Source organism: Hipposideros armiger, unplaced genomic scaffold (assembly GCF_001890085.2).
Source record: "Hipposideros armiger isolate ML-2016 unplaced genomic scaffold, ASM189008v1 scaffold_53, whole genome shotgun sequence".
In the NCBI taxonomy this organism is placed as follows: Eukaryota; Metazoa; Chordata; class Mammalia; order Chiroptera; family Hipposideridae; genus Hipposideros; species Hipposideros armiger.
The window spans coordinates 1,334,948-1,348,176 of NW_017731403.1; the positions used below are offsets into that span (position 1 = coordinate 1,334,948).

A 13,229-nucleotide genomic window follows, 5' to 3' on the forward strand; every position below is an offset into this window, starting at 1 on the left:
CAGATACAGAAGTGGAGTCATAGGGAGCTGATACAGAGTGGGAAAAGCAAGGAGGAATGGCAAGCAGGTTACAACCAGAGGTGAAAAAACAAATTTGGTAAGGGTGAGAGAAATGAAATGGCTGATGCTAGTGGTAAGAGGTGAGTTTTACAGTTCAGAATTTCAGATGTGATACGGTCCCAAGTGATAAAAATATCTAGACTATTTCATAGCGAATGGATTGCTGAATTAAACAGAGGTGAATTTCCTCAGAATAGATGAGATCAGGTTATCAGTTAGGTTCTGGTGCTGAATATTTAACTGGGATGAAGACGAGAGTCATGATAGAGAAAAGAAAACTTACATGGATGTCTGTGTCCTTAGCGTGAAGGTGTGCAGAACAGAGTTAACAGACTTAAAGAGTGCGATCCTTAGAAAGACTTGGTGCCTGGGAACTTGGAATTTGGGAGAGTTCCCAGTATTCCCAGATTTGATAAGAATGGCTCACTGTGCCTAAACTGTACAAACAATGTGGTTTATACTGAATACCTGTTTTCCTTCTGGGAGTCTGGAATTTTGGTACGTGGTAAGTAGAGGGTGCCTACGTGACCAAAGCCTTGGGCACTAGGTAATGTGCTTTCTTGGTAGACAACATTGTGCATATGTTGTCAAAACTAGTCACTGGAGAAATTTAAGCACATCTGTGTCTTCACCAAGAAGAGACTCTTGCAAGCTTCTTCCTGGTTTCCTCTGGATTTCGCTCTATGTGCCTTTTCCTTTTGCTGCTTTTGCTTTGTATTCTTTTACTGTAATATATTTAGCTGTGAGTACAACTATATGCCGAATCCTGTGAGTCCTAGTGAATCATCGAACTTGAGCTTGATCTTGTGGACCTTCAGCACAAGGGAGTAGTAACCTGGAAGGCTGAAAATGACAGTTGGGACTTGGAACAATGTGGTATAACCAGAAATCATGGGCATCAGAGGAAGAGAGAACAATGGTGTGGACATTTGCAATGAGTTAGTGAAATTAGACATTATTTTTCTGGTTTGTAAGTTGATTTATTTAGCAAATATTTATTAAGTATTTATCAGACATTGGGTTAGACATTTGGGATATAAAAATAATTAAGATACCATACCTACCCATTGTTTATCAGGGTAGGGAGTTAGGCTTGTTAACATAATTAGATGAGATATAGTATATAAGATATAATAAGGACTGTACAAGAGAGCATGTAGTCAAGTATTATGGGAACATGGGAGATGGAGTCCGGAAGATGGACTCCAGGGAGTGAGCTATATAATTGAAAATTTCTAAGGAAAGAGTGTCATTTCAACAGGAATTTTGGTTAAGGTGAAGAAAAAAAAAATTTTAAGAGCAATATAAGGAGGTATCTAGGTAACAGATCAGTAGATTAAGGGGTCCAAAGTTAAATATTAAAAGGATCTATTGGGAAAGGGAGATTCTGAATTGAATGAAGATGAGAGTGCAGGGTAATAGATTGGAGTGGCATACACTTTGAGGTATGGCTATAGATTGTAGCAATGAAGTGACAAGTGACAGTGAAATGGCAGTAGGTGAGATATGAGTAAAACAAATCTATTTCAAGGTGCCATTTAGAGTTAGGTGTCAAGTTATAGTCCCTCTGCAAAGCTTTACCAGGTACANACATTGGGAATACATGCCAATAAAGTTCTTAAAAAAGTATGAGAAGTAGCCTCTGTTAGATTTCATAAAACAGAACCACCCAGGGGGCCTTAAGCCGTAGAAGTTTATCGTAAGAATGCATGGAGACTAAGGAAGACAGGAAGCTTTCCCATGGTGCAGCCAAGCTTCCAGGAGACTGGAATATTATTGTTCTGGATATGGTGCAGCTCTGATGATGAAATTATTCTGTCATTTTTCTCAGCAGCATGTGTCTTTTGCTCCCTGCTCTAGTGGTCTGTCACAATGACTTACCTACTTTCGGTTCCAGTTTCCGCTGTTGCAAGGTGAACTGGCAGAATGCTTTTTCCCTCTGTCTCAATAGTTTCTGCTTACTATTGGCTGCATGCTTATTCACTCCTACTTATTTATGGCTTTGCTGTATCTGGCTGCAAGCTTATTCACTCCTACTTATTTATGGCTTTGCTGTGTCTCGGCTTTAGTTTAAACTCCATGTTACCAACTATTGTCTCTTACTTTCAGGTACCTCAAGAAAGAGGGTCAGATTCAGTTAGTTAATGCTGTCCAAGTTGGGTAGGGCTGTTGGGCCCTGCCATCCCATGTGCTGCTAGCCAGCCCAGGAATTAGCTGTTCTTAAAGCAGATGCCCATCTGTGGTCTAATTTCCAGAGTATAGGGAGCTGCTAGTGAGGCACTCAAGGTGACAGTTATTCTCTAGTACACATGGTTTTGAGCTGTGTAGTATTCTTTCAAATTGATGTATTATGATGAATGTAACTGTAGGATTTCTATTGTTTTAAAACTTTCACTATTAAAAATAGCACTGCAACTCAGAAGCAAGGAAAATAACCACAGAACAAAACAAGTTGAAACAGTCAGATTCTTGGAGCTCTGTATTTAAAAGGCAAAATTCACCATGAGTTCAAAATACATTTTAATTCACAATAATAATGTATTAGTGAATTCTAAGAGACATTAATATGAGGANACACACACACACACACACACACACACACACACACACACACACACACACACACACACACACACACACACTCCACTTGGCCAGTCTCCACCACTCCTTATTGCCTTCACACAGCCCACCTCATGTATTTGAGTTCCTTGTTCCAGCTCCACTGATGGTTGAATTAGAAACCCCCGACCTGGCCAGCAGTTTAATATAGAATATTTTAGGGGAGCCCTCTTACCAGTACCAGCTACCCAGCCAGCCTGCAGTATTATATATTTAAGGGTTGTTAAGAGAGTTAATCTTAAGGATTCTCATCATAGGAATATAAAAGAAAAAATTTGTAACTATGTGAGGTGATGAATGTTAACTAATTTATTGTGGTAATCATTTCACAATATATACATGTACCAAATCATGTACATCTTAAATTAATACAATGTTATGTGTCAATTATATTAGTAAAATGGGAAAAAAATTTAGACTCCAGGATCCAACAAAAGTCGTATTTAAGTATCTCAATTTTAATTTTCTGCTATTACTAGGGTGACCTATTACCAATGTGTCTATGAGTATTTTGTTTTTCCTAATAACTTATCCAAAGAAATAGTTACTTGCCCAGTCAATCCTTATGAACTTTGTAGACATTTAAATGCTTAAAGATATTAAAATGCACTACCTCAGTTTCATTTCTTTTGGGGGTATATAGAGCAAATGTCTTAGAACTTGAAAGCTTTAGTAGCCAGGCCAGCTATTGTTCCAGGCGTTTTTTAGAATTCCTTGGCTGTAATAGCAGTGTAGATATTCTGATCTCAGAAAGTGCTAACTAATCAATTTGCATTCTTAGACATGTTACTGCTGTATTGAGTGTTAAGAAATGCTCTTGACCTAAAGAGTAATTAATAGAGATTTTAGCTTTCTATTCCTTAGTTGGAAGAACCTTAGTAATTCTGACAAAATTGGACATTGTGTTGTTTTCCATTACATTAATATTTGACTCACAAAGATAGCCCCAAAGAGTCATTCTCAGCCTCTTACATAAAAGTTTTGATTCAGCTGCTAAAATTGCTTGTTACATTTCTTAAATTGATGATTACAGTATTTTTGTGTCTCAGACTTTCATTGTTATTCTGTATATGAAGTTGCGCTCTATTAACTTGACCTTTAAGTTAATGTTTTTATTTTTTGCAACAATGACATGTAATAACATATTCTTCTTCTTTTTAAATAGATTTGGACTGAGCAACAAATTTGAATCAGAATTCCCTTCTTCATTAACTGGAAAAGTGAGTGTCTATAATTGTTTAGGTACTGTTTCTATGCCTTAAAACCAAAGCCTTTTCCTAACAAATTAGAAAAAATATATGCTAAATGACACTTGTTTATTGACATTAATATTGTTAAATTTTTTCTTTAGGTAGCTCCTGAAGAATTTAAAGCCAGCATCAACAGAGTTAACAGTTGTCTTAAGAAGAACCTTCCTGTTAATGTACGTTGGCTACTTTGTGGCTGCCTTTGTTGCTGCTGCACATTAGGTTGCAGTATGTGGCCAGTTATTTGCCTCAGTAAAAGAGTAAGTTCAATTACATACTTTAATTCAAATTTAGAAGTAGACAGGCAGGTCTTGGCATTTACCTCATTTCTATTTTTTGTATTGAATGAGTCCCGCTATCTTGCATACTGTACAAAAATAATCTGATCCAGTAGAAGAGTGATTAAATAAATTATGGTGTATCCACATGCTGTTTTATTAAATAGCCATCTAAAATTATATTTATGATTTTTATGTCATAGAAAATTACTTAGAGCAGAGTAGAATACCGCGTTCTCCTTATATACACATTGATGGTGGTATGGTATAGTGATCTAGAATGCTGGGTTCGACTGTACCACTTATCTCTCTGACCTTAGGTATGTTTCCTAACTTCTTTCAACTCTTGTTAACATATTTGTAAAATCGCAATGGCAGTATTCACCTAGCTACTTGAATATGATTGTTTTAAGGATAAAATGAAATAGTGTTTATAAAGCTCTTAGGTAAATAGCTCAAAGTATGTTTCTTTTTTTAAAATTTTTTATTGTTTTTATTGTTTTTATTGGGGAACAGCCATGGTCATTGGTTACACATTGCTTTCATGCTACAAGGGCATAGTTGACTCTTTTAGGGAGGGCACAGCTCACAGTGGCCCATGCTGGGATCAAACTGGCAACCTTGGTGTTATCAGCATCACGCTCTAACCAACTGAGCTAACTGGTTACCCCTCAAAGTATGTTTCTAATAAATAGCTATTAATAATGTCATTACTAATATGTAAGAAAGTACCCATAGAAGAAATAAAATGGTTACAGTGCTTATTTATAGTTGGTAAGATTATGGAGAATTTTATTTTCTTTCTCTTTTTGTATTTTATGTTTTCTGTGATGAGTACATAGTGATTCTGTAATCATTTATAGAAAGTTATCTAAAGAGTCGTAATCTTGATTGCCTATAATAAAAAATTCCCAAGGTGTTGGTGGAGATGAAAATTTAGTATAGATTTAGTATATTTCATTTCTGTTAAAAGTTTTAAAATTATGGCAATTTACATGTATAAAAATGAAATGGTTAAATTGAAATTGAATGAGTGGTTTTGTGTAGCTACATTTCATTTTGTCATCAAATAAGGATAGGAAATATAGAAAAACAAATTCTGTTTGTTCTTCAATGTCTGTTATAAAATAAGTATATTCCCACTGACAATATTTTTTAACTAGTACATTTTACTGATAGGAAGGAGGTAACACCTTTGTAATAGATTTCCTTTGTAGTATTTACTGTAATATTTGTAATTATTTACTTTTCTCCAAGAGTATTTCTTTTTTCCCCCATAGCTCTCACCAGATCATCTTCAGATCATAGAATTTTTATTATTTTTAAATTACTGTTGTTCCTGGATCTATAGTCGAATTTGCAGCTCTTGTAGTTTAGATCCCCTAACTCCTTCCAATTTTTTGGGTGTTTCCATTGTTTAAATGACTGCTATATTTCACTTGTTGGTAATTTGCTGTCATTTAATCCAAAGAATCATAGTTTTATTCTAAAAACCTTTGTGATCTAGTTCTTTTTTTTTTAGTTTCTGAGATCCTGTTTCTTTTTAAATGAGATATTGCAATGTGTACACAGTGTAGGATTTAGAAAACAAAGTAAATTTCCTATTCTTTTCCACACATTTTTAGCAATTTAAGATCTTTTTAGATGCTGTCATAAAATTCTTTTTTATTTGAGACATATGGTAGATTTATTTTTTGTTTTTTTGTTTTCCCATCTGTAGTTTTTCAGAAAGTACATTTCATTTAACATTGTAGTATTCAGTTTAAGGTCTCTTTTTGGAAGATAGAATGTTTATTTGATACATTTAACTTTATATGGACTGTACTATCTAGTGAGCATCAACAAATGTTAATTACTGCCTAAGAAAAAAGCTGTGCATTCTCTGTCTTGGGTGTAAACTTTTATATAACCTTGGAGAGAGTGACACTTCATGCATGTATGAAGGATATTAGAGGCCCTGTAAAAGGGGTGTTTTGTAAGATTGGGGCAGGATAATTGAGAGCAAGGATTTTTAACATTTTATTTGTCATACACCCCTTCGGTAGTCTAGGGAATCCTATGAACCATTTTTTAGAATAATGTTTTATTTGTATTTTAAAAGATTTAATATATTTTAAATGTATAAAATAAAATACATAAGATTATAAAGGAAACCAAGTATAAAAAATATAGTTATCAAAATACTAAAACCTCTCAAATATATGATTTATAAATGTTTCTTTATTAGTGTGTGAAAAATAGGAAAATAGAAAAAAGAGAAAATCAGGACTCAAGCATGGAGTCCACTTTCATCACTCTTATTCAACATTCTCCTTGAAATCCTACCCAGTGAAAAAATAGAGAAAAAGAAATAAGAGGTATGCAGATTAGAAACCAAGACATAAAACTCACTATTCCCAGACAATATGGTTATTTACATAGAAAATCCCATGGAATCTACAAAAACATTCCTGGAATTTAATAAGTGAGTTTGAACAATTGGAAATAAAAAATTTTTAAGTACCGTTAACAGTAGCACCAAACGCAAAGGAAGACACACATATAAAATATGTGCATGATCTGTTTGCTATACAAAAAACTGATGAAAAAAATCAAAGAAGACTTAAATAAATGGAGATGTATACCTTAACACATATATGTTTTATTTTATGTCCTCAAATACAGTATATCTTGGTAATACCGTCTTTAAAATTTTATTTGTATTTTAGCAGCTTTATTAAGATGTAATTGGCATACAAAAAGCTGCACATATTTAAAGTGTAGCATTGGATGAGTTTTGTCACTTGTAACACACATATACATCACCGTGTTCATCACACCCAAAAGTTTTCTTGGGTCTCTTTGTAATCCTCTCACCCCTTCAAGGCAACTACTGATCTGCTTTCCGGCACTGTAGATTAGTTTGCATTTTCTTGAGTTTTGTCTAAATGGAATCATACAGTATATATTCTTTTTTTGTGTGCATTATTTTGAGGTTCATCCATGTTGGATCAATAGTTCATTCCTTTTTAATGCTGAATAATGTTCTGTTGTATAGATATACCATGTTTGTTTATACATTCACTATTGACAGACATTGTGTTGGTTCCAGTTTTGGTCTATATAAATAAAGCTGCTATAAATATTCTTGTTCAAGTTTTGTTATAGACATGTACTCTCTTTTATCTTTTTAAAACAAAAATTTTTTTTTTTTTTTATTGGGGAACAGTGTGTTTTTCCAGGATCCATCAGCTCCAAGTCAAGTAATTTTCAATCTAGTTGTGGAGGGCACATCTCAGTTTCCCATGTGGGGATAAACCAGCAGCCTTGGTGTTATGAGCACTGTGCTGTAACCAACTGAGCAAACAGGCTGCCCCTACTCTCTTCTCTTGGGTAAACATTTCTAAGAATGAAGTGGCCTGATTATATGGTTCATATAAGTTTAACTTTTTTAAAAAGATGGCAATATTTTACATTCCTGCAGCAATGTATAATAGAGTCTGTTCTGCCTTCTACGTCCTTTCCAACATTTAGTATGGTTAGTCTTTTTGATTTTGATAGGTGCTTTTTCCTAATGATTAATGATGGTGAGCATCTTTTCATGCTTATTTGCCATTTGTATATCTTTGGTGAGTGTTTTAACTTTTGCCTGTTTTTATTGAGCTGTTTTCTTACTGTTGAGTTTTGAGAATTCTGTATGTATGCTGGTTACAAGTATATGCTTTGCAAAGATTTCTCCCAATCAGTGGTTTGTCTTTTTATCCCCTAATAGTCTAGAGCAGAAATTTTTAATATTAATAAAGTTCAGTTTGTCCACTTGTTCTTTTATGGATTATGCTGTTAAAGTTATACCTAGCAATTCTTCCTAAGCCTAAATACAAAGATTTTTTTCCTAGCTAGGGTGTAGCTTTGCTAAACTCACCTATTAGTTTCGTTAACTTTTTTTTGTAGAGTATTGAAATTCTTCATAGACAATCATATTGTCTGCAATGAAGACATTATTACTTCTTTCTTTCTAAATCTGGATGCTTTCTGTTGCTTTTTCATGCTTTACTGCACTGACTAGACTCTCCAGAAAACATTGCTTAGAGGTAGTGAGAACAGATGATCTTGTCTGGCTCCTGATCCTAGGGGAAAGACATTCACTTACATCATTCTGTATCATGTTCATTGTAGGGATTTTGTGGATGTTCGTGATCAGCCATAAGGATATTGTAGTTTACCTAAGTTTATCCAGTTGATTTATAAATGCTAACAATGTTCAAGCGTTTTATATCAACCTTTGCAATGTTTTATTTTGGTTTTTTTTAGCAGGTTTATTTTTCCAATTATTTTTTCTAATATTTAAATACATTTGTATTTCTTGAAGATACAAACTCACAGTAAAAGAAGGCAGATAAAGTGAATTCAGAAGAAAAGTACATTTTAATCAGATTTTATACAAAGCTCCAGTTGGACAGCTAAGAGTTGATATATTTCTTTTGCTTCTGTTTTCCTTTTACAAAAACAAATAAAAATCAAGATACCTCTCTTTGAAAAAGAGAGCAATTATAACTGCACATGATTTCTGATAAGCGGTGTTTTTTGTTTTTTTGTTTGTTTGTTTTTTTGGCTAATATCACATCCTCCCTTGAAACTTGTTTATTTCCTCTTAAGAGAGACTGAGTATGCCATGTAATGAGTTAATGCCATATATATAGGAGGAACTGGGACTCTCGCTGAAGGTAGACTTGGGTTTTCTGTATCTAACCCTGGGTGTTCAGTTTGTGGTTACTTGCCCTTTCCTCAGTATCTCCCATATTATAAAATATAGGATAAAGAAATAGTTTTAACCTCTTTGAAATCTTATTCTAATTGCTTTGTAAAAGGGATCTCATGTAAAAGTTATCTCATGACCAGAGGAATATATTTATTACTGCTTCATTTTAAAGAATACTTTAGGCTAGAAACTTAGAAAACTGATTGTTATATGAACTAAATAAAGTATAGCCATTAGTGTGGATGACACTGACAACATGTTTTTAATTGGAATAAAAATATGTTACTAAATTCTCATCATAAAAGATGATACTTAAAGCATAAACATTGATTGAGCCTTAATGTGCAGAGGTGGCACTGGGACTTTAAAGATAGGCTAGACTCCTTTGAAAATGTGTCCAAGAGCTAGCTGAAATTTCAATCCCTCTGAATATTTAGAACATAGTATTGGTGTGATTTGTAGAAAGATTTGTGTATCTCCTTCAGTATCCAGCTTGCTGTTAACCCATCCAATGAGTTCTTAATTTCAGATATTTTTCAGTTCTAGAATATCCACTTGATGTCTTTATAGAACCCAGTTCTCTTATGAAATTCTTTTCACCCATTTTGTCTATCTTTTCCCTCTATTTTATTAGACACATTAATCATGGTTCATTTAACAGCCTGTCAGCTAGCACCTGGATATATCTGTGAGTCTGTTTCTGTAGACTTTTTTTTTTCTTTTGACTGTTGATCACATACATTTTCCTACTCCTTAAAAGGTTTTTATTTTATGCTAGATATCATACACAAAATGAAACAGAAGCTCCAGTTGAAATCTCTGACAATCAAGAGTCCCATCTTTGTTAGGCAGATAGCATAAGGGATATACTTTGGTATAATAAGAGGTTGAGCTGGATTGGGCTGGGTTGCAAGTTTTGTAAGATTCAGTCCACTTCTGGTCTTTGCCTCTTCTACCATAAAAGTTATGCCCTTAGCATATTTTGAGTTTGGCTCTTTAGACTTCATCTCATGCAGGTTCAGGTGTCTTGAGGGGGAGTCATCATGTGTTTGTTTCAAATCCTCCTCTAACAGAATTTTGTCTCCTAGGCACTGGTAGACTGAGTAATTGTTCTCTGTCTTTCTGGCTTGGTCCGCCACCCTTCTGTGTTGCCCCAGAACTCAGTAATATCTCTAGGGAAAACTGGCTTTGCATTTTAGGGCACAACTAATTTCCAGTCCCTTGAGCCATCCTGTACAACCTGCAGAGCCACTGATTTCCCTTTTCCCCAGTAGAGTCCCACCGGTTGTACAAAGTCTGATCTGTAGCCCACTCCTAGAATGAACAAAGAAAATGGCCAATAATCATGAAATGATTTAGGAAGGGCTCTTTTCTTCTCTGGATTTTTTTTCATCTAGTCCTTGTTGCTTCTGGAATTTTCTGATGGTTTTAAAATACTTTTTTTTTTCCTTCTTCTATTTACCCATTTCTATTTGTGGTGGTAGTGTTGGCTTGACATTAGCTACTACATCCTACCCAGAAGTATAAGTCTCCAATTACTGTTACTTTATGTAAAGAATTATGATGTTTTTAAAGTATGTTTGGAGGGAAAGAAGGGTGTGATTGTTTCCGTCTTGTTTTTTAACATTTTTGTTTGAAATTTCACATTTGAGATTGTGTTGTTAATAGCTTTTGTAAGGACATTGTATTCATGTTATGTTTGTGCCTCGAATGGAAGGATTTATAAATTGATGATGCTTAATTAACATGCAAGTAAAAATAGTTTACTTGCTGATCGAAAGTGGAAAGAGCATTGGGTTTAAAGTTTGGAGAGGGCCGGCTGAGTGGCTCAGTTAGTTAAGAGCTTGCTCAAGAGTTTGAGCTCTGAGCAACAGCGGTTCGATTCCTGGCCTGAGCTGAGTTGCTGCTGAGCTGCCAACAGGTGGCAGGATGGCTCAGCTAAAAAAAAATAAAAATAAAAATAAGAAATAAAGTTTGGAGATCTGAGTTTGAATCCAATCATTACCCTGACTAGTTTTGTGACTTTGGGCAAATCATTTAACTTCTGGAAGCCTGTGTACTTAATCTATAGCATAGAAATACACCTCAAGTAATGTGCTATTGCACAAGGCAAGGTATAAGCAAATAAAATACATTTTGGATAAATCTCGTTGAAACTGCAGAATAGAGTATAATAGAATGGGTATTTCCAGACCTGTGAATCACAGAATATTAGAGCTGGAAAAAAAAGTTTTAGAGTAAACTTTGATTTTCAAAATTTGAGGTAAATTTGGTTGTTCAAGGCAACAGCATAGTTAGTTGCTTGAGATACCTTGCATATCATAGACATGTTTTCAACAGGTTACAAATTCTGTGTAGTATAGTGGAATGAGCATGATGTCGAATGATCAGGATTGCCATACAATCCTGGTTTCAAATCCTAGCTTCACCCTTTCCAAGTGTAGCTCTAAGTTTCTTAACCCCTTTAAGCTGTAGTTTTCATATGTAAAATGAAGGTAATACAATCTGCATTATAGGTTTTTTATGAAGATTAAATAAGGTAACAAGGGAAGACATCTAGCGTGGGGTCAGACCAAAAGAGAGGATCAACAGATACTATTCCTTACCCCGTTTGTTTCTCGAGTTGTCCGTTATAATCCATCAGTAGGTAATTCTCTCCCCACCCCACCTGTTGATCCTAATCAGTGATTCTTCCTTGTGTAATTATGTACTTTTTAAAAATCCCTGATAATAATACTTTTGATTATATTAACTGAGTGAAATTCATTTGTCTTATGAACAGTTTTTCTAATTTTCTGCTGTTGAAACTCAGTTTTAGTTTTTTTTGAAATTTGTCAGAAGTTAGTAGATAACCCCCTTAAAATTGTGTGGAACATTTTATATATTTGTGCATTTGTTCCTTTTTCATTATTCACAAAAGTACTCATAGTAACCTAAAGTTAAGAGCCACTAGCCTAGGTCATAAACTCTTTATGAAATTGTATTTAAGCATACCTTATTTAAGATTAGTACATATAAATCACTGCTTAGTATGGAGGATTTTTTGATACACAGAGTGTTTGCAGTTGTTTAGCTTATCTTCATCTAAAACTATTACTTTTAACAAACAGTAGCTAAACTCTTGTTCTAATGATAATTTTGGTGGATGTTTTAGTTTAGCTAAGTTACTTAAAAGTTAACGTTCACATGAAGTTTTTAAAAGGAGCCTTTAAGTACAAGGAATTTGTTTAGAAATCCTTTTGCGGAATCTGATCATATTCTAGCTTATCTTTTTGGTGAATCCAGATTTTTCATGTATCATAATACTGAGATATGCCATTTAATTTTTTTGCACATCACTGCAGTGTAAGATTTATATTAATCCAGAACAGAGGTGAATCAAGTGATTTTCTCTTAAGTTCAAATAATTTATTTGAAATATTATATGGTTTCCTTCTAATGACTTACAACTAAGAACATTTTGTTTCACTTATTTTAGTAATTTGAATTTACACAGATGTCAAAAGATAAGTATAGTGCTTATTTTAAAAATGCGTTAAAAAAGAAGATTGTGGATACTTTCAAAGCATTATTCTTGTTAAAGTTTAATGCATTATAAATTTAGGATTTAAACTGAAAACTTGTTTTAAATAAGAAATTGAACATTTGAAATTGCACTTTGACATTCAGTGATGTTATGAATAAATCACATTCAGATAAAGGTTAAGTGTAAATAGCTTAACTTTTATAGTTATTAGTGAAATATTCTATTTATACATTTTGTTAATATATCTTAATACTTTTATGTTCTAAAGACTGATAAGGATGTTATTTCTTTGGGGAAGCTTCACAGAATTTTTTCTGCAGCTTCCACATTTAACATTTTTCCTTTGCTTTAAGTACTTTAAAATCCATGAGATTTCCATTGATTTTATGAGCAACTTTAGAAAACCACTTCTTTGAGAAAACCACTGTTTCAAACCATTGATTGTGAATAAGTGAGTCATTGATAATGAGTATACTATAAGTAAGAGTGGTAACAAAGTGGAGGAGTAATACATTCAAGATTTTCTAAGATTCCTTGCTTCCCTGAAAGACTTATTTATATCTAATTGCACATAATTTGTTTATAGGGAATAATAATTTATTCTTAGAAAGTTATGAGATTAAGAAAAAATTACAAAAAATGCTTCTTCATAGTAAATCAAATTTGCATTTTCAGGAAATTTTTATTTTCAATTGTGGTAACTTAATATTTCTACATGTTTCATATGAATTTTACTAATGTAAGCTTACTTTAGATGTTTA

General features: G+C 33.6%; 1 protein-coding gene across 2 annotated transcripts in view; it reads left to right on the forward strand.

Moving 5' to 3' along the window:
- CHIC2 (cysteine rich hydrophobic domain 2) overlaps positions 1-13,229 on the forward strand; it is a 35,880-nt gene that overhangs the window by 13,530 nt on the left and 9,121 nt on the right. Inside the window, exons 2-3 of one of the 2 annotated variants that reach the window (XM_019640910.1) lie at positions 3,845-3,899; positions 4,031-4,186. In XM_019640910.1, coding sequence (XP_019496455.1) covers positions 3,845-3,899; positions 4,031-4,186 — 211 coding nt within the window. The remainder of the gene's footprint in view (positions 1-3,844; positions 3,900-4,030; positions 4,187-13,229) is intronic. The other variant, XM_019640911.1, reaches the window with a different exon arrangement.